This window comes from Pipistrellus hanaki, assembly GCF_964339955.1.
Source record: "Pipistrellus hanaki genome assembly, chromosome: X".
NCBI classification, from domain to species: Eukaryota; Metazoa; Chordata; class Mammalia; order Chiroptera; family Vespertilionidae; genus Pipistrellus; species Pipistrellus hanaki.
This window is the reverse complement of record NC_140524.1, coordinates 95,454,163-95,476,984: the sequence shown is the minus strand read 5'-3', so window position 1 is coordinate 95,476,984 and position 22,822 is coordinate 95,454,163. Positions and strand designations below refer to the sequence as shown.

The 22,822-nt window shown below is 40.9% G+C and overlaps 1 protein-coding gene across 6 annotated transcripts in view; it reads right to left on the bottom strand.

Annotated features, from left to right (window-relative positions):
* SH3KBP1 (SH3 domain containing kinase binding protein 1) overlaps positions 1 to 22,822 on the bottom strand; it is a 342,961-nt gene that overhangs the window by 4,941 nt on the left and 315,198 nt on the right. For all 6 annotated transcript variants that reach the window (XM_084869578.1, XM_084869576.1, XM_084869580.1 and 3 more), the window contains 2 exons: positions 4,740 to 4,849; positions 2,705 to 2,833 (listed from right to left, as the gene is read on the bottom strand). In XM_084869578.1, coding sequence (XP_084725704.1) covers positions 2,705 to 2,833; positions 4,740 to 4,849 — 239 coding nt within the window. The remainder of the gene's footprint in view (positions 1 to 2,704; positions 2,834 to 4,739; positions 4,850 to 22,822) is intronic.

Genomic DNA, 22,822 nt, shown 5'->3' with positions numbered 1-22,822 from the left:
ACATGGGCAATCATAGGTTGGGGGAAGAGGGACATGTGGCAGGCCCAGGGGAGGAGACAGCAGCAAGGGAAGGTGAAACGAAGGCAGGTGGAGAGGACAGGACTTTGGGAGGTGAAAGGGTGAGTGACAGGCAGAAGAAAAGGTTGGTGGTGAAGCTGGGCCACCCAGTTGGAACTCCCTCTAGCAGCAGGCACCCAGGGCGGGAGCCAAGAAGGGGCTTGGCTGGCATGGTTAGGAGGCAGAGTGTGAAGTCAGACTGTGCTGGAGGGAGAGACTGGGCAGAGTAAGACAGAGGCATATGGGCCAGCATTCCCAGCTTCTCTGCTTGCCTTTTCTCTGCCAAGTTACCATTGAGGAAAAGCGCTTTCTGCTGCCAGAGATAGCGACCAGCCATTCCATGCTTATTGTTCATAGGAGTTATAATAAGAGGGAAGAGGGACTGACGTTCATGGAGCACTGGTCATCTACCAGACATTGGCTAGACAATTGAAACAAGGACTAGTTGGCATACATGTTTGACCGAGCAGGAAATGGAGGCTTAGGGACATGGTGTAGAAATTCCCGAAGTCTCACAGCTAATAACTGGCAAAGCTGGGATACAATCCTCTTCTCCATCAGCTGGACCCTCAAGCCTGGTATCATGCCTGTGGTTACCCAAGTCTGAAAATTCACACTCTACCGTCTTTTTTTTCTTTGCTTCTTTCCTACTCCTGAGTTCACACTTTTTCACATTTTCCGTCCTGCATCTTCACATACCTCCCCAAACCCATCAATGTCCTCACGCTGACTGGCTTCCAGGCATTTCTTGAATGAATGCTTCTCTGAGCATTTACTTGCTCTCCAGGCCCATTTCAACGAACAAATACTTTAAAAAATTCTCACAGAATAGAGGGCACCATATACCTTCACCAAATTAGTTCATGTGGAATTTCCAAAAGCAATAAACAATATGACATGACAGCTGCAGGGAAGTGAAAGAGCCTAAAAGATAGAACTGTAAAAATCAGAAATGGGAAGAGCCTCTGCCCACCAGTAGATGTCACTGGAGAAACACCCCAAGGCTGTCTGAGAGGTCAGAGAGAATGCAACTAACCTTGTATACTACCTAGGATAACCAGAAAAAACACACAGGTTTAAATCCAATTTCTGAAAACGAAATCCTTTTATAAAGGAAGAATTATATTTTATGAATACCGCATTTTCCGGTGTATAAGATGACCCCCTAATTTTACAGTTAAAACATAGGTTTAGGCCTATATTCGCTGTATAAGACTACCCCCCACTTCAAAGAAAAGACTTACTTTGCCGTCAAGATCTGCAGGTAATTTTTGTGCAATTTTGGTCTTTTGCCCCCGATTTTCGGTTGACTTTTTTTTCGTTTCAAAAGTCGTCTTATACGCGGGAAAATACGGTAATTACAATTAATATGTTTTATAGGATAGTTTTTGCATATTGTATCAGATGTTAAGGAAAATCTATGCATGTAAAATTTTAAATCTATGAGAAGGAAAATCCTACATACATTTTTATTTCTTTGTGTTAATCCCTGTTTCAATTGCCTTTAAAATGACTGCCGTTTTCTACTTTTAGACAGAAAGTAGTTGCAAGCATTTATAGGGAATAATTCCAACTGCTGGGCTCTCTTAGCATAAATTTCAAAATCTTGGTTCACATTCATAGGACAAGCAGAATTTATACAGGGTATCCTTCAGAAGCCATACACAGTTGTTGCTAAACAATGTCTTCTTTTTTATTTTACACAAGCCAGTAACTTAGAAGAGCTATATCATCCCTGGGCATGCAATGAAATTAAAATGTTTTTAGACTATAAATTTATCCCAATAAATAAATCCAAATCACCTTTTAAGATACCACCATTAATTATTCAAATTCATGAGCTTCCAACCATAGTTTGTGGCACCACCAGTTTTGAACACAAAAGACAAGATGTGTGGGCAGAGGGCACACATTTAATATAGTTAATGTATTCTTTCTAGACACTGATAGGCTTTTTAAGTTGTCTTGGTTTCTGAGAAGGTGATGGTATAGAAGGGCATTTGTGTATGTGTGGTTGATGGTATCAAACCACAAGGAGATCAAACCACAAGAGAAAACATGGGAAATCATAATCATCAATCAAACTTGTTTCTCAGGGACTCTGCCCAGGTTTAGAGACTTGGTAAAATGCCTTGGGGATTTTGATGACAATCTAAGCACCATCACTAAAGAATGACAAAAACTTGCATTGCCTGTTGCAACAGGCTGCATGCTTGTGCTCTCCCAAAATTCATATGTTTAAATACCAACCCATCTTGATGGTATTTGGAGGTGAGGTCTATGGGTGGTCATTAGGTCATGAGGGTAGAGCCCTTGTGAGTGGGATTAGTGTCCTTAAAAAACATACCCCAGAAAGCTCTTACCCTCTCTCTGCCATGTGAGGATACGAGAAGTTGGCTGTCTGCAACTCAGAAGACAGCCCTCACCAGAAACCGATGGTGCTGGCACCCTGATCTTGGGCTTCCAGCCTCCAGAAATGTGAGGATTAGATTTTATTGTTAATAAGCCCACCTACTTTGTTATACCAGCTTGAACTGACAGAGACATCTATTTATCCTTTTTTGATTTATACCACATCATCAGTGCATACACAAAAAGGCAGGGATCATGTGCTGTCATGACACCCTGACCCTGGCCAGTCACTCACTTGGGATATGGTAACAGTCTTTGAAGTTTTCTTTGATGTGTCCACTCCTCTGTGTGCAAGCGAAACGTGTTCCTCTTTATCTTCTTCGGGACTTGGGGAGTCAAAGATATCAGGGCTTGAAAGGGAAGACTGGATAAAGCCAAAAGAAAATGCTTTTGTCAGAATTACACTTTGGCTGACATAGCTTTTGTTAACATAACGCTGTATGATTTTCAAAGCACTTGACACTTGTATTTTGCTTGTCTCCTCACTATAATGAACAAATATGTAGTCTAAAAGCAGAGCAAAGATGAGATGCTTTTACTTGGTCCCCAAAATATATATAGGGTATCCCAAAATGTATATACACATGGAATAATTATAAAGGCACTGTTTATTATAATACATTTCATTTTCAAAATTGAGCTATCAGTTGTTAAAGTGTGTATACATTTTTGGGGATATCCTGTATAAACTCCCAGACATGGAAAGTATGGACCAAGGGTAGGGTGGTAGATGGTAATTTTCACTTTTCTGTATATAATTCTGGATGCCTCAAGGCTAGATCTTGAAAAGTTGGGAATAATTTAGAGGTAAAACAAAAATGATGAAGGATTTATAGAAAAGATGTAGGAGATACGATTAGAAATTTAAATACGGAGATACCAAGAAGCCATTAAAAAATGTGTGTGTATATGAGATGCATAAGAGAGGGTGTGGGTAGGTGACATGAAAAAGGGAAAGAAGATGGTATTGACACAGTACTCTATATAAGAGGGTAATGTAAGCCACTTTTTCAAGTCTTTCTTCACAAAAGGCATCAATACATAGTCAGGTTTGTTTCATACAAGAGGAAAAAGAGGACCACTCAAACCACACTGCCAGACTCGGAAGACATGAGAGAAGAGGCTCAAAGGAAGTGCATTCTTTTTCTTCTAAATGATAAGTGATGAGGTGAAAGTAGATGGTATCCTGGGAAACCTGCAAAAGGTTCATTCCTTGGCATATCAGGGTTAAGGTCATAAAGTCTTTGACCTGCATTCCTAGCAAGGGCAAGGCAATGTGATATGGAGAGATAGACAGGGAGAAAAGATAGGCAGACAGACACATATACACTACTTGCAGAAGCATCAAGATTTTTCTACAATGACATTCACATCAGTGTTTATAATGAAGGACTAGAAATCATATAAATGTTCAATGAGAGTGCACTGGCTACATAAAATATCATCTATTCACAAATTAGAACACCAGGTAGCCATTAAATGTGATGTTATGGAAGAATGTGTAATGATTTGGGAGAAAGGTGCACAAAATAAGGGGAACAAGCAACTTCCAAGCAATGCATACTAAGTGATCCCATTTTTGAAGAAACAACTTTAGAGACACAAACAGAATTTTAAATAAAAGCTACGGTTATAGCAAGAAAGTAACAGTTCTTAGCTCTGGGGAGCAGGATTACCAATAACTTCCTTTATGAATTGCATTGTTTAAATTTGGCACAATAATGTGTTACAGGTTTCCAATGAGAAAAGAAGTTATTCAAAACAATCCAAACAAGGAAAAAATTCTATGGGTTATCCAGAGGGTTCTGACTGTACTTTCCAACGTGACCAGGTGCCTCAGATGTTTAAAAGCCATCTCTGTAAGGGCTGTTCGGGAGAAAAAGGCTTGTCACTGCCAAGCACTGTACAGTGGCAGAGCTTTCTTTAGTAGTTTTGTTTTGTTTACAGACCAAATAAGCCTTGTTCTCCTTTCCTACCATAAACATGACATTTTTTTCCTTACCAATTTCATTTCAGATTCAAACAACAATCAGTCTGGAAGGAGGAGGGGAAGTGGGAACAGGGAGTGCCCACCTGGCTGGCAGACACACCAAGAACAAACAGAAATACTGCTTGATTCTAGCGGACTCTCAAATCACTTTTGATCAGCGGTGTATCTCATAATCTCCCTCTCCTGTTTGTCCTCTAAAAATCCACTTGCATTAGAGTCCTGAACTATAATCTCTAATGTTTCCTGCATTTGAGCTGTAGAGAAGTGAGAAGACACTTACTGATGTGAGAGACTGGGACGGAGGCCGCCTCCCTGTGGCTTTTGGTCTGCTTGTGGTTGGGTGACTGAGTTTCTCAGTAGATGATACCACGGAGTCAAAACCTTCTAGGTCTAAAACAAAAGTAAAACAGATTTCTAAGAGCAACAATAGGAGTGTGAATGGTTCTCATAAGGTCCCAGAAGGCATCTCTTTTCTTTGACAATCATCCTTGATGCCTACATTACATTTCATCATTTATGAAGGCTGTTTACATTCTTTGGTCATCCAATAAACATGACTCAAACGGAATGAAGAATCATTTCCACCTCACTTTAACAAGCTAACCTGGAAGAGAGGACAGGATTTTTCCTCCCCTCTTCTACAACTATATTCATAAATCTTGAAAAGCTACAGAAAGAGGAGTAAAGGAGGAATGAATCTTATTTTTCCCACAGATTTAAGTTCATTTTGGTAGATAAAACATTCTTACAGCCTCATCCTAAAAAGTAGTTATCATGAGATATGACAACATCCTTGAACACGTGAATGCTAGTCATTGGTTACAAAAGACAAGAGAGGGCAGGCTCCTCCTCTGGTTGTACCTTAGTACTCTGGCCATCAGCTCTCACCCTAAAATTAGACCATAAACTCCCTATTCCCTATAGATGGAGAGTAAGCTTCTACCTCTTCAGATAATTCATAGAGCTTGACACCATTCTCTTTCTAGAGGCATCAGTCAATAAAGGCATCATTTTATTTGGTCATTAGTCATTAGTATGCTCACTCATTTACTCCATTATGATTGAGCAACTAGTACATCACACACACACACACACACACACACACACCTCAATACCAAGGCTACACCAGTGAGTATGGTGGGCATAAGCTAGTCCTCAGGGACCTCACATCTCTGTGACTAATGTCTCAGATGAATGTAGAATCATTCAGCCAGATCATTACTATACCTGGCATGTAACCAGGAGGAAGGCCTCTGCCTTGATTTTGTCACCCTCTTCAACAAATGATCAAATCAAGTTGTTACCTGGATCTACAGAGTTTGGGGGATTTACAAAGGAAGTGTAGATGTGTATGTGATGCACAAAGAAAAGACTTGCAGGAAGGGGCCAACCCTGAGACCCATTATTGCTTGTGATTAGGGCAACACCATCTCTTCCTGACAAGAGTTCTGTGTTTCATGTGCTATTCTAGGCACTGCCTTCCCAAACCATCCCCTATTCTCCCTTTAACACAGTCTCAGTTTTGTTTCATGACCTTGTGACAGCCCCTGAGCTGAAACATGTTTAGTCTAAGTCAATCATGCACCTTGTTGCCTGCAATTGGTCTGGAGGTGGCTGTGTAGCCTAATTTGGGTCCCAGGAATAAAGGGAAATCTACTAAGAAACTCTGAGAAAGAGATAACCTCTCTGGCTAGAGAGTGCCAATGGAGTGGAAGCCATTTGTGTTGTTGCCTTTCTTCTTTCCTGTTTGGGATGTTGTTTCGAATGGATAGGATGTGTAGAGTTGTGGCAGTCATCTTATGACTGTGAGGGAAGGTATGGACAATGCTCTTGGAGACTGTGAGGATGGAAGAAAGAAAAATGGAAATACCTTGGGTGACCAACAAGCCCAACGAGCCACCCACCAACCTTGGAATAATCGAGTGCCCAGACTTCTTTCCACATGACAATAATAACCCTCTGTTATTTTAGCCAATTTTAATTAGATATTCTTTATTTGCAACTGAAAGCATTCTAACCCATAACTGAAAATCTGCTGGTTCAGGAGAGAAAAGATAAAAATTATGCGTGTCTTCAATCAGAAATAACATATGCACCTGTAGTTCATAGCAGCTCAATTTACAATAGTTAAGATTTGGAAACAGCCTAAGTGCCCATCAGCAGATGAATGGATTAGAAAACTGTGGTACATCCACACAATGGAATACTATGCTGCTGTAAAAAGAAAGAACTCTTACCATTTACAACAGCATAGATGGACCTGGAGAGCATTATGCTAAGTGAAATAAGCCAGCCAGAGAATTATAAATATCACATGATCTCACTCATTTGTGGAATATAATGAACAACATAAACTGATTAACAAAAACAGATCCAGAGATACAGAAGCATTGAACAGACAGTCGAACCTCAGAGGGAAGACAGGAGAGGGTGGCGAGGGGAGGGCGTAAATTGGGGGGAAGATATCAACCAAAGAACTTGTATGCTTATAAGCATAACCAATGAATACAGACAATGGGGGGGGGGGGAGTGTAAGCCGGAGCTGGGGGAGTGGAGGCAGGCTGGGAGAGGACAACGGGGGGAGAGGAGGGTGCAGAAGGGGACATATGCAATACTTTCAACAATGAAGAATTTTTTAAAAGCCTGTGTGTTTTTCCCGTCATTTTAGAGAGCGCTGTTTTGTTGATGGTTATGATAAGTGAGTTGGCTTCGTGATGGCTTTATTCTATTAATGAGCAGGCAGGTGTTGTCTGCAAATTATTTTCCTTAGTGGAATATGCAAAACCAAGCACACGTCACTGATCAGTACAAACGATTATATTACACCAGGGATTGTATGAAGTGACTTTATTCTAGCACCTGGTAAATCAGCCAATGAAATTATTTTATCAGAGAAAGGCAAATATAACCAAAGGATAACTATCTGCAGAGACAGCATAAAGAAAAATATCAGCCGAAACCGGTTTGGCTCAGTGGATAGAGTGCCTGACTGCGGACTCAAGGGTCCCAGGTTCGATTCTGGTCAAGGGCATGTACCTTGGTTGCCGGCACATCCCCAGTAGGGGGAGTGCTAGAGGCAGCTGATCCATGATTCTCTCATCGATCATTGATGTTGCTAACTCTCTATCCCTCTCTCTTCCTCTCTATAAAAAAAATCAATAAAATATATTTTAAAAAAGAAAAGAAAAATATCAGTGGTGCTCAGAGGCCAAAGGAGGAGCCAATCAGCACCCAGCACAAGAGTGAGGCTCCTAAAAAGGGCCCCACCTACAAGCCAGCTCAGTAGGCCTCAGGGATGGGCCAAGACCTCCACTGCTAGGTGGGCTTCTCCAGAGCCAGTTCACTGCTCTGACCCTCTCAGGGGCCTTCCCTTTAAGAAAATCTTATTTTCCTAAAAGTCCCCCTCCTGACCATACCCCAAGACTCACCTTTACTAACACCATGTTGTCTGAAAATGAAGTTTCTCATTATACACTTGGATTGAGCTACCATCTAACATTAACATTCTCTCAATTAATTTTTTAAAGTCACCTTTTCTCTGATTACAAAAAGTATAATTTTTTACTTTTACTCAATGTATAATTTTTAAAAAGCACATAAAATTAGAATAACAAAAGAAAGTCAATTATAATCTTACCACACTGGGACAAGCACTATTAGCATTTTGGTATACTACCCTCCAGGCTTTTTCTATAAATAGTCTAGTTCACACTATAAGAAGCATTGCATCTGTTTATTTCATTAACATAACATTCCACAACTCTAATTTTTTTCATAAATATTTTGATTGCTGTATAATCTACTACATGGCAATTCATGTTTTATTGACTCAATCCCCTATTATTGGATGATTCATTTCCATATCATTCCTTACTCCAATTTTTAAAATATATATTTTATTTTTTACAGAGAGAAAGTGAGAGGGATGTGCCTGCAATAAAGGTACATGCCCTTGACCGGAATCGAACCTGGGACCCTTCAGTCCACAGGCTGACGCTTTATCCACTGAGCCAAACCGGTGGAGGACTTGTGGAGAACAGCTGGTTGTGGAGGAAAGGGGTCACAAAGACTGCAGAGGAAGCCTAAGAGAAAGGAGAGAGGACACAGAACTGAGGAGCAAATGCTGAGCAGGCAGCCAGGGGAAGTGAAGAAGAGAGCTGATAATGGTTCCAGCTAACAGGGGTTCAGATGGAGCACTTATATTATGGCTCTGTCCAGGAAATGGAAGCAAGCTCTGGAGGCAAAATCTGACAGACTGAAGCCATTACAGAACAATTAAAGGCTAAGTGACTCTGGGTCTCCACCTTAGCTGCACAGTGGAACCTCCTAGACAAGTAAAAAGACTTGACTCAGGCCTGGACCCCACCCTGGGGACTGACTGAATTTGTCTGGGGTAAAGGCTTGGCACAGGTAGGTTTTCAATCTCCCCAGGTGATATGAGCATGCAGGTAAGTAAAGAAGGGGAGGGAGGGATAAGTAAGGACTTGACCAAGCAGAGAGAGGACAGTGAGCTGGGATAGGGGCCATCAGGTAAGTGACGGGGTGTTCCAGGGCCCAGTAAGTAGATAGATTGCAGTGTGGGTGAGTTATCAGGAGTAAGATGTAATACCAGCCTGGGCAGTGCTGACCCGTTTTGGGGGAGAGGGGGCAACAAGGAGCCAGAGCAGTAGATCAAAGTGGTAACCAAAGGCTTGGGCATTGGTGACAGGTCAGAAACACTGCAGCTGAAGTGAAGAGGAAGCTGATGAGGTGACCCAGAATACAGAGTTGGATGGGAGAGGGGTGTGGAGAGCAGGTGGAATGGCCCCAGGTCCCCTTAGGATGGATTCTGTACATGCACTGGTGTGCAGGGACAGACAAGTTCATGCCCAAGAAACATCTGCTAGAATCCAGGGAGGACTCCATCTCTGCTCCCCACCCACCCTCCTAAAATAATTAAGCCCCCTGGGAATTGGAGGTTTGATGGTGTGTGAGACGGTGGTCTGTCATAAATCATCCTTTCAAAATGACTCAGAGGTGGGTGTCTGTTTCCCACACTTAGACTATGAGCCCCAGGAGGACAGAAACTTATCTCTGAGCTCTTGATGTCTAGCACATTCCTGGAGAAAACGTCCTTAATATTCTGCAAATGAAGGAAGACATGAACAACGGAACAAGCCAATGAATGAATAGGCTAAGCTCAAGAAAAAACTCTGATTCCAGGAGTGCAGCTTACAGAAGTGACTGGGGATGTGAGGTGGCAGCTTCAGGGTGGAAGGCAGCATTCTGTGCCACGGCTGCTTGGCTGGCCCGTTTCATTTTACTGGCTGAGGTCTGCACTGAAAAGACCCACACATGCTGAAGCCTGGCTACACTCAGCCAGCGTCTCCCCGACAGATGGCCAAGAAGACTGCCTCATCTGTCACTCAAAAGGGTCAGAGTCCAACGGGAGAGGGGCTTTTCACTTCTTCATGGATATTCAGCTACGCTGAACTTGCTTTAGTTTGAGCTTTTGGAAACAACAACAGTAAAAAACTGCCAGAAAGCAAAAGATACACCAAGTATGAGGTCACTTGCTGAAATAGACCCTGAATTGCAATGCACTTCTGCTTTCTGACAGTGAAGGGGGAAACTCTTCAGTCCTGGAACCTAAGTTTTCGGTGGCACAGACCATGCTCTCATGACTATGATCATGGTAGCTGAGATTCAGGCAGAATTTCCATGACTAACCCATTGTGGTGCGAAGAAAATGTCGCAATTTTTCATGGTGGTTTTGAAATGAATCGGGCTGAAATCTGATATGAGCTTTCTCAGCTTGGCTGGGAATTTTTCCTCTTAATAAAAATATAGCTTTAATGCCTATAAGTCAATCCAAATCTATTGAGCTGGCAAATGGAATGGTGGGTATTTTTTAAAAGTCGGTTTCATAAGGATGAGAGGTTCTTGGCTTTGGTGATAACTTGGAAAGCGAGCCCTCTGCAGACATACGGGGATAATTCACGTTGGACACAGAGCTGGCTTGGAAAGGCCTCTGATTCTTCATGCCACATGGAATTGCCCATTTTCCATGAATTTCAGTCACACCCTATTTAGTTCAATTAGAAAATGTGGACTCATTTTCCATGGATAGGAGGGATAATACGAGTGACCACAGGTGACCTAAAGCACATCCATCGAAAACACAGAGAAGAAAAAGTCAGAAGTATGAGACAAGCCAGCTGTCACCAAAAGAACTATTTGCAAGCTCTTAAATGGCTCTGTTTATTCATTGCAGCTCACTGCTCCGGATTCGAGAAAGCCCTGGAATGGAAGTTTCCTTCATTTGAAGCCTGGCAACATCACTATCTCCCGTTATCTATGGAAGCCATTCCTCCTTCCACATGCCCCTGTCAAGGATCACTAAAGTAGTGGAACTTCTCACCTGGAACCGCTATAATAGATTTCTCACTCTAAGCCCCATACCACTCCACAGGCTACCACCAGGGATGTTAAAGTACAGATGTGAGTATGTCCCTTCGATGCTTACAAGTTCTTCCCACGTTTCCATGAAATCCCAGTGCCTTAGAGCCAGTCCGATCTCTCTCTCTGTCCCTCAGGCAACTTCATCTCCTCTCCTCTTCTCCCTTCCACTGGGGCCATCAAGGCTTGGCTCAGGCAACTGGGATATTTTCCAAGAAGCCAGATTGAACCCTAAAGTCTGGCTTGGCTGCTCCCCTAGTCACCCATCACTCCAATCTCAGCATTTAGCACCCTGAACTGACATTCTTTGTTGATTTATCTCCCACATGAACCAGGGAAACCACTGTGGCTGTTATCTCTGTTTGTCCTGGGCCTAACATCATTGCTGGCTTGAGGTGAGTGGTCAGTAAATGATCAATGAATAAATTAACAAACAACCTTTCTGAGCTTCAGTGTTTCTATCAGAAGAAAAAAGAGAGAGAGAGAGAGAGAGAGAGAGAGAGAGAGAGAGAGAGAGAGTGAGAGAGAGAGAATGCTCTGGGCTATTAGCTTTAGAGATTTATTCTTTTATTAATGAGAGATTATGTGAAAACTCTTTCAAATCACACAGGTAGAATTTTGTTTTCATATACCATTGATGGAATTGTGGGATTAGGAGACAGAGATCTAATAGTAAGGCTAAACCTTAATGAGACACACACACACACACACACACACACACACACACACACACACACCTTTTAAACATTAAGATTTAAGATATGACTAAACCCTAAACCTGCAGGCTTGCAGGGAGGAAATCTCACCATGCACGTAGATCATGTGACTAGTGTGGAACATCTGTGCAGACAGACTACAAAGATATGCCCATAATTGGGGGTCAAATGAACACCTGTGTTAGCTGACTCACCAACTGAAAAATTCTCATTTGAGCAATGATCAGCTTCTTCAGGAAAATAAGCCCTCCAAAATGTGTAAGGAATATAGTAGATTAGTTGCTGTGTTTTCATTTATAATCCAGGTGTGATGTTTGCAAATGCAAGCTGCTGAGAATGAACAGGTTTGAGCTACTGTTCAGCCACTCTACTACTCTTTTACACGTGTGCACTCATGTAATCCTCCCCCCAAACCCACGCTCTGTAAGTGCTGCTCTATTCCATAAAGGGAGAGAGGGAAGGTCAGAGGTTAGACCATTTGCTCAAGGTCATTCCCACAAAGTGACAGGACCCACATTCCGATTCAGATCTGTGGAATTCTTTCCACTACAGAGCGTTGGATAGACAGCAGGAGCACTTGACCTTACTTTCCTCATTCAATCAATGGTGAATTCTGAGATTTGTTTCTACATCAAGAATAAGAAAAGATACTAAAAAAGTAATTTTCTTTGGTGAAGAAATCGCTGTATGCTTTGATTACAAACTGCTTTTTTCTATTTTATTCAAATGTGATTTAAAAGGACAGAAAAAGAGGCTGACCTCTTTAAGGAAATCTCTGGCAAGAAATGGAAGGAGTTAGGCAAGTTAACTGAGAATGTCTGGCTATTTAGTTCAAAGTAATGTTTACATGGGAACTTAAGGCACTGGGATTTCATGGGAACTCGGGAAGAACTTCAAGAATCAAAGGGACATACTCAGATCTGTACTTTAACACCCCTGGCTGCAGCCTGTGGAGTGGAATACGGCTTAGAATGAGAAATCTATTACAAGAATAAGAGGGATATTATGAGCTTATTTACTCATCCACTTAATAAAACATTTATTAAATATCTATTGCATGCCAGGCATAGTGATAATTCTGAGAATGCAAATAACCTCTCTAAATCAGCGCTATCCCATTAAAACTTGGCTGTGGTGATCGGAACCTGCTATATCTATACTATCCAATATGGTAGCCACTAGTCCCATGTGGCTAATGGGTGCATGGGCTATGGCTAAGTGTGATTACTAAAATTAAATTAAATATAAACAGTCACTTGTGGCTAGTGGCAACAAAGACCTCTATCACTACCCAACGTCATGGTATTTTTTCTCATCCATGTTCAGTTCATTCACTGAAGGCCTATTTATTGAGCGAGAACTATGAGCCAGTCTCCAGGCTAGGTATGGAGGGATACAGGGGTAGATAACATAGCCATGGTCCCTGTTCCATGAAGCTTCAAGCCCCCTGAGAGAGAGAAACACACACACACACACACTTAAAAATTCTGCTAGCTACTATGAAAGCAAGGTGAAAAGATGAAATTAGCAACAATAAAATGGGGACCAAATTTAAATCAGGGGAAGGGTGCATGTATCTTACTGAAGTCTAGCACTGAGGAGAGGTAAAGTGCTTCATGTGAATTGATAATAAGCTGTGTTAAGTGGGGAAAAGCAACTTGTCACATTTTCATGCTTTTAAAACTGTTCACCATAGGCCCAAACTTACTTTGCAAAAAGATTTAATAAAAATGTATTTCTTTTACTGGAAATAGTAGTTATATTATTATTCACAGGAACATAACTTGCACTACTCTTTTAAAAAATATATATTTTATTGATTTTTTTCAGAGAGGAATAGAGAGTTAGAAATATCGATGAGAGAGAAACATTGATCAGCTGCCTCCTTCATACCCCCTACTGAGGATGTGCTCGCAACCAAGGTACATGACCTTGACTGGAATCAAACCTGGGACCCTTCAGTCCAAAGGCCAACGCTCTATCCACTGAGCCAAACTGGTTAGGGCTGCACTACTTTTTTCAGATGCCATTTGTCAATACCTATATGTGCACCTTCACATATTCCACTTCTACAAATTAACCTGTAGAAATGTTTATCTAAGTGTAAAATTATATACTTATGAGGCCAGTGGTCCTCAGATTGTTTTGCCAGTGTACCTTCTAAAATGATTTTGAAAACTCATGTATCCCCTCACACATCTTAAGTTGACATCTAAAATTTTGTATAAGTTTTAGTAACAAAGGATATACTTTGCTATAATCTAAATATTGATATTTTATTTATTTTTTAATTTTTTTTAAATATTGATATTTTAAAACATAACTTTATTGCTCTCCTACATACATTCAATATGTATTTGAATACCACAGCACTGTAACAACTACCATCATCCATTTAAAAAGGTCACAAATAAGCTTTTCTTTAACAGTTGAAAAATTTGCATCACTCCTTTACCCTTCTGGAATTCATATGCCATTATGAATTTTATGTATTTTGGGGCTTTGCTAATTATTATCTTTTATGCTATAAAGTACATATAAATGTCAATTTATTATTTTATTTACTAAAATCATAACACTCTAAGTGTAAAAATTATTTTTCTTCTGGACTGAGTTATCATTATAATTATTAGTATATGAATGATCAATACATATGTATACACACATACCACACATTTTGATAATTTATAAGCATAAAAAGTAGAATTTTATTATCCCCCCACCCCAGATACTTCATGCATATTGGATGATTCTTACATAGCACAAAAAATGACATGGTTTTGTATCAATTCTAGTTCTATTTTTCATTTTATAGTTATAAGTGCCAAGAAACTTTGTTCACAAAGATAGAAGTGGATGGAAATGTAAAGAATTTTATCACAAAGTCAGTTGGTTCTTTGAACTCCTTTTGAGTTATATACCAAAACTCAGAAAGTGGTCTAGAATCATCAAGAACTATTTTTAACAATCCATCAATGTACAGCTCAGTAGAGATTTTCTTCAATTTTGCTGGAAGCAATGAATTGGAAACCAACTGACTTGTAAATGGATTTTTTGTCCAGTTGATAGAGTCACTCAGTTTCTCAATTCCAACACCAATCTTAGAACTGTCTCTTAGTTTGCACCACAGGTTTTTATACCCCTGGACTGGACAAGAAATTGGCTATGCCATATAAAATAGGAGAGGGCAATTGGAAAGGGGGAATAGAAAAAGGAGAAGCAGAATGACACCAGGGTTCTTAAGATATAAGTTTGAAGAAAGAACACATAAGATGATGAGCACTATCCGTAGCCTAAGAAGTTTCCATGGTTCCTAAAGGTACAAGTAGTCCCATTCACAGATCCCTGTCTTAGGCTCTTCATTGCAGCATTGCTTCTAGAGAACTGATTATGGTAGAATCATACAATGGAATATTACTTAGCCTTTAAAAGTATAAGGTTGATATATGTGACTTACATGGAAAGATGTTAAGCATACATTACTTAGTAAAAAAAATAATGGATCAGAACTATATATATATATATATCATGATCACATTAAAAATTAACCCATTTCTAAAAGTATGTGTAACAAATGAACAGTAATTATGTCAGGGAGAGATTGAGATACCAAGGGACTGTACTTTCTAGCTTCTTGGGTTCTTTTATTTTTTTAAAGTAAGAACCTTTCCCTTTGTAATTGGGGGGCATGGGAGAAGCTCTTTAAAATAAAGATACAACTGAGTAGAATAGGTAAAAAATTATTGATTCCATATGTAGCTACCAAAATCTTAGCCAGCTGATCTATGTTATGTGTTTAAGAATTTTTCTAATTTCCGATAATAGTATTCATGGTAAGAATGAAGGTCTATGCTTGGTGCTTCCCTCTATCTGAACTGCAGCTATAACAAGTATCAGACAGAAAGCACCTGTTTTGTGTCAGCCACATCACATCATTATGTCTCAATTTTGCAACAATCTCTAAGGTAAGTGGGTATTACTAACCCTGTCATATATAAGAGGAAAGTGGATCTCAGAGTCACTCATCTGAGAATTTGCAAAGATAGGATTCAAATTCAAATGTGCTTACCTAAGAACCATGGTTTATTTAGTACACTGCACCTCTCTATAAGAGTTTTCTCTAGGAACTCAAATTTGTTTAGGATGGCAAATATCCTATGCCTTTACATTTCTCTGTAATAATCTGGGTAAAAAGATCATGACAAGTTCTTTTCAAGGTGAATGAATAATTTTAAAACTTTATAAAATTTATGCCGTAACTATTATACCCATAACTGTTAATAAACTAGACTTGCTAGTTTATTAACTAAAATGTTAATAAAACGCTCTGAGGATATCTTTCCATTGATTTTTAAAGAAAGTAAAGAAGAGAGGGAAAGGCAGAGAGAAATATTGATGTGGGAGAAACACATCGATTGGCTGTCTCCTGCAAAGGACCGACCAGGGCCTGGGCTGGGGAGGAGCCTGCAACTGAGGTATGTGCCCTTGACCAAATGGAACCTGGGACTCTTCAGTCCATAGGATGACACTCTATCCACTGAGCCAAACTGGCAAGGGTGGCCAGAAAATCTTTAATAAGCAAAAATCTTTAGGCCAAAGAAAACCTAGATGAGACCTCAGAAAGGGACAAATGATCAATTTTAAGTTAGAGGAACTAATAGAACTAAAAGAATTGAGGTAAAGAGACAAATAAAAGAATAAGCTATTTCATTTTAAAGAGGTTTCAGAGGTTACCAAAAGAGCAGTTTTCTCAATGTCCAGACAACTCAGCTAAAAGAAACAGATTCAGAGAAATAAGGCTGAGCGTTTGACCTGGGCCCCTTTGATCATTTTATCCAAGCCTCTGGTTTAAAGATGAAAAACCAAAATTGAAAGGGGTATGAGGCAGGTCCAATGATCTGTTATAGGGGGATATGCAACCAGGCTGAGGGTCAGTTTCCTTTTAGTGAGCAAGTCACACAGGGCATTCCGTCTTAGTCAATGCACTTTACTTAGACAAAGAAAGAGTGGTCTGACAGAGAACATTTTAATGCACATATGAAACAACATCTTAATGTCTATCTAGAATTACACAGAAGCCCATATTTGTGCTGAGTATAAATCTGAAGAGGAGATACCACCTGTCTGAAGCCCACTGCCCTTTTCACTGCATGCAAAGGGGGTAGTGCCTCCCCAGCTGCTAGAAGGGCTGGTGGGCCCCATTCTCTAGCCCTGGAGAAAATAGAAGACAGAGGTACAAAGTAGTTAAAGTGGTCTTAAAAATCTGACATTCCATGAGTGATTTTAAAAAATCACAAGCAACTGTATCTCTCTCTAAAAAAAAGGTAATCTAATTGTACATATCTGGGTGGTGAGTTTTTGCCAGAGTTTCAACACCTAACTCTCTCTGGGGACTTTTGTTTGCTCTCCAAGTGGAATTTCTCCTCTTCCCTTCATCTCTGTAGACAAGCCCCTGACCTGTGGTTTTCAAATGCCACCCCATGAACTGGTATGCATGCATCCATGATAAAGTTATCACCAGTCATAAAGAGAAAAAGAAGGCAAACATCACGAGTCTCCCAGTAAGCTAAATCTGTTCAGTTAGAGAAACCAAGATGGTGGCATAGTAAACACCTAAACTTGCTGCCTAGAACAACCACTTCAAAACTACAACTAAAAGATAAAACATACATCATCCAGAACCACAGGAAGGCTGGCTGAGTGGAAATTCTACAACTAGAAGGGAAGAGACTAGCACACTGAGACTTAGAGGAACTGCGGAAGTAAAGTGCAGAGGTACAGAGGTGCACAGCATGAAAAGGGCTAGCAACTGAGTATGAAGGTGTCTTTTTCAAACCACAAGGAGACACAAGCTCCCGACAGCTCTGAACTCCAGTTCTGGGTGAGACTCTGGGGACTCAGACTCATATGAGGAGAAACTGGACTGTCTGGCAGTGGGCAGAACTCGAGCGTGGCTTTCTTTCATAGTGCTTGCAGTGATTACCAAAGGACACTGAGACCTGGGGGCCTCTTAGGGCATGGCTGATGGAAGCTATTGCTGTTTGTTCCGCCCTGAGACTCCGCCTTACCCCAGCTATGCACAGAGGCTTTTGCATATGAATGTCCTGGTCCTCTGAAATCTAAACTTAGCTAACAAACTGCAGCTGGGTCACAGAGACCCAGAACATCCAAAAGAAGGCCCAAGACCCAACAGCAACTTGCACTGCTTCACATCTGGGCCTCATCTGGGCACCTCCAAAACCCAAAGAGGAACCTGCAGATCTCTCTGTAGTTCTTGATGGGTGACCTCAGGCAGAGGCTAAATTAGCACCTCCTTGGAGATCCAAGAGCCAGTGTACCCAGGAGTCAGAGTAGGACCATCCAGATTACAACAGATCCATAAGGGACACACTTAGGGGGCAGACTCAGTGATCACCAAAGTCCCATTGAAGCAAGTCTTGTCTCATAAGGGTATCTCCAGCACAGTTCTCCCATCATAGACCTCATGGCCAAGTGTCCTGGAGGTCAATTCCTCCCAGTGATACCAACAACAATCAAGGCTTAACTACAAGACTGTGCACACAGCCCACAAAGGGTTGCACCAAGAGTATGCACCTCAGGTAACTGGGGAGCCTGAGCCACTGGGCCCTATAGGATACCTAGCACGCAAAGCTACTCTATCAACACAGGGAAGCAGCAAAAATGTGAGGACAAAGAAACAGGTCACAAATGAAAGAAATGGAGGAAAGCAAACTACTGGATATAGAGTTTAAAATCACAGTTATAAAGTTTTTCAAGAAAAGGCAGATAAATTTAGTCAGACCATTGAGGATATGAAAAAGGACCAACTAGAAATTAAGCATAGACTGACTGAAATAAAGAGTAATATACAGAGATCCAACAGCAGACCAGAGGATCCCAAGAATCAAGTCAAAGATTTGAAATACAAAGAAGCAAAAAACATTCAACTGGAAAAGAAAAAAGAAAAAAGAATCCAAAAATATGAAGATAGTTTAAGGAACCTCTGGGACAACTTCAAGAGTACCAACATCCAAATTATGGGGGTACCAGAAGAAGAAAGAACAAGATACTGAAAACCTATTTGAAGAAATAATGACTGAAAACTTCCCCTACCTGGTGAAAGAAATAGACTTACAAGTCCTGGAAGTGCACAGAACCCCAAACAAAAGGAATCCAAAGAGGACCACACCAAGACATATCATAATTAAAATGCCAAGGGCATAAAACAAAGAGAGAATATTAAAAGCAGCAAGAGAAAAACAGTTAGTTACCTATAAGGGAGTACCCATATGATTGTCAGATGATTTCTCAACAGAAACTATGCAGGCCATAAGGGAGTGGCAATAAACATTCAAAGTGATGAATAGCAAGAACCTACAACCAAGATTACTCTACCCAGCAAAGCTATCATTCAGAATTGAAGGTCAGATAAAGAGCTTCACAGATAAGAAAAAACTAAAGGAGTTCATCACCGCCAAACCAGTATTATATGAAATGCTGAAAGGTATTCTTTAAGAAGAGGAGGAAGAAGAAAAAGGTAAATATAAAAATTATGAACAAAAAATACATATCTATTAACAAGTGAATCTAAAAATCAAGTGAATTAAAAATCTGATGAACAGAATAATCTGGTGACTATAATAGAATCAGGGATATAGAAAGGGAGTGGACTGACAATCCTTGGGGGTAAGGGGTGTGGGGGTGTGGGAAGAGACTGGACAAAAATCATACATCTATAGATGAGGACAGTGGGGGTGGTAAGGGCATTGGGTGGGGTGGTAACTGGGTGGAGGGGAGCTATTGGGGGGGAGGAAGAGGAACAACTGTAATAATCTGAACAATAAAGATTTAATAAAAAATATTTAATTAAAAAACTTGGAGATTATATCCCTTCTACTAGGTGATGATATTCGTATTTTTGTTTATTTAAAAAATATGTTTTTATTGAGAGAGAGAAAAAAAGGGAGAGGGAGAGAGAAACATCAACGTCAATTGGCTGCCTTCTGCACACCTCCTACCGGGGACTGAGCCTCCAACCACAACCAGGACATGTGAACTGCCAACATCTTGGAGCATGGGACAATGCTCAACCACTGAGGCACATTAGGCAAGCTATGACAATCGTTTTTTTAAAATGTTTAATTAGTAAAATAAAAATCAGCACTTCCTCACATTAAAAGCTCTTTTTGTTTGGTAGGTGATTCTGTGAAATTCTAAAGATTATGAACAACCTCAGGGAGAGATGACTCAGGCCTCAGGGGATAAAGAGCATCACTGCAGGTCACCTCGTAGCTAAATAAAGAGACTTCTGGTTCTAAATCCGGGCTCCCTGTTTCCTTACACCACATCCTTAGCTTGTCGCCACCAGATCTGATAACTCTCTAATGGGTCTCACCAACTTCACTCTTCAAGTGCTCATCGCTTTTCTCAATCAATGAATCAAAGGTAGCAAGGGACTGAGAAGGCCAAGGCCTCTAGACCATACTGTAAGCAAAAGTATATAGCTAGAGAAAGGGGTTAATAATTCAGCTTTCCTTCTTAATAATGTGTAGCTTATTATGCTTTTAGTATGGCGAAGGGGCACTTGAGCATGGTTTTCTGGCAGGTGGTATAACCCCCTGGATATTTCCAAGTTAAACGGAAGCCATAACTGGGCCCTGCCAATCTGTGAGCCAGAGGCAGTGGGCAGAGGGGATACTGCAGGCCAAATAAATGCCATGTGCAATCAGAGCTGAATGTCACCTGTTCTCTTTTTGCCTCCACATTCATTCCCAGCTCAGAGGTCTCAGCTGAGCACACTGTGAATGTAACAAGTACTATATCAGTCCCTTTGCTGTGCATAGATTACTTTAGCCCCTCTACATTTGTATGCCCAAAGCTATAAATGGTCTCAGCACGTAGCAAAAACAGAAATGCTCAAGTCATTGGGCTGAAGGAAGAATTCGAGGGCCCTGACCACAGAGAGGCAGGCGACCAAAATCCCAGGGGAGGATATGCTGCCTCTGCACACAGGTAAGCTTCTGGGTGGGACCACAAATGCAAATGCCTACTGAGTACTGTGAACCTCTCCAAGCCAAGGGCTGTCTCAACTGTCTTGCTACACACCTGAATGCCCCTCCACTCTTCTCACCTGTCAGTTACTTTTCCTCTGAGCAGGCTGATAGCTGTAGGTGGCTCAGGCGGCATGGCACTGTTCACTTCTTGTGTTTGAGAATAATTCACATCCTCAAATACTCTCATGAGGCTATGCAACATTTGTTACCGTCTCACTTTGATTTATTTAATGTCCACCTGTGTTTCTATAGTCTTCATGAGACTTTTGCTACTGACACTTTGAATGTTTGTTGCTTTTGCACTTATTGGATATAATGGGGTAAAAGATGTGTATGGAACCCATCAAAACTAAGTACAAACCCAACCAATGAGATGAATTGCCAAATGCCAGGACTGCCCTGATGGAGACCAAGCAGGCAGAGGTGAGCAGTTTGGTTTTGGTGTAGGCCAATGTTTCTGCGAAGGTCTGTTAGTGGACACCCCTGGTTTACATCTGAGATCAGACTCTTGGAAATAAATACTTGGGATAGGCCTTGCCACCAGCCCATCTCCTTGAGGACTGTGAGCTGATTTTGAAACCAGTGCTGGTTGCCAGTTTGAGCTCATTTCCTCAGCACAAACCTAGGCTGTGAGCCCTAAGAGTCTTAGGTGAGAAGTCAGGAACCAGGGCAGAGGCACTGCAAGGAGAGGTCCAGGCATAGAGTCTGTTTTGAATTAACGGGAGCCAAGACCCATCAATCAGAAGTTTAATCTGTTTCACTTCCTTCATATAAAGCACTTACTTGACTAAGTACAATCTCTTTTGCTCTTTGTCATCATGCTTGAAAAATGCATATTGCTTCTCAAATATCTTGATAGAAAGTGAAGTCTGATCATGACTTGTGTCCCTGAATAGTGGCATGTGTACACGCACACACACACACACACACACACACACACACACACTCCACAGCCTCATCCACAGACTTGACCCTGACATAACAGAGATCACATCTTCTTATTTTCTGCATGGGTAATGTCAGCCACATTCTGGATCCCCAAGGCCATATCTGAAGGTCACTGGTAAAGAGACACTGTAGGAGTGAGCCATAACCCTTGCATGAAAGTTCTCATGTCAGAGCAGCGAGCCTCAAGAGAGCTGAGAAGCATGGCTCACTCACTCACACAGTCAGCCAGCAGTCCATCTGGAACACTCCAAATGTCACTCCTGGAGGTTCTTTAAGGCAGGCAAGACACAGTATATGTTGTCCTATTAAACCCGAGAATTCACTTAACTGACCTAAAATGCTACAAGTATCAAAGGGGAAATTTAAAATATAAAAAAAGACAGAAAAACCAATAGCTCAAAGCCAGGGATCTAAGTCTTCCCTGCAAATCTGTCCAAGGACTCCAAGAAATGATTTCTTATGGGAAAAGGCAAAAATGTCAAAAGAACTTTCGAATTCAATCACTTGTTTACAGAGATTTATAGAGATTTGGTGTCATAACAAAAATTTTGTGGCAATAGTCACAATTAAATGGCTTTATATATATCACGAAAAGCTTCAGTATACAGAGCACACATTTCTAATATAGTATTAATTAAATTTCATGTTTATTGTCTTTTTACTTAATACTCATTTAAACACTGGATATTAAATCTTGGGAGTATCTAAATCCAAATATAAAAACCCTCCCATGTAAAAATCAGACTCAAATTATATCATTTTTTTCTAGAGCAAGTCATTTGCCATAAGCCTGAGGAAGAGTATTCTCTCAAAGGTCATGAAGACTTTCTTGGTTGATATTCAAATAATTCACTTACTTTTTGTATATAAAGTCATCAGTTGCAAAAAGCTCTGAAATTATTTCAAATTGTGTTTTATAAAGATTCTCAGGAAATGAGATAGGCCATAAGCCTGCACTTGAGGGGACACTGTCCTTGGCCCAGCAGTTCCCAATTCACCATCAGATTTTTGACACCAGCCAGGCTTTCTCAACCTTGGTGCTGTTGTCCTGTGCACTGTGGAATATTTAGTAGTGTCCTTGGTTTCTACCTACTAGATGCCAGTAGCATTCTAATTCCCACCCCCACCCCCATGCTGTGACAACCAGAAATATCTCCAGACATCACCAAACATCTCCTGGGGAGAGTGGTTGAGAACCGCTGATGCAG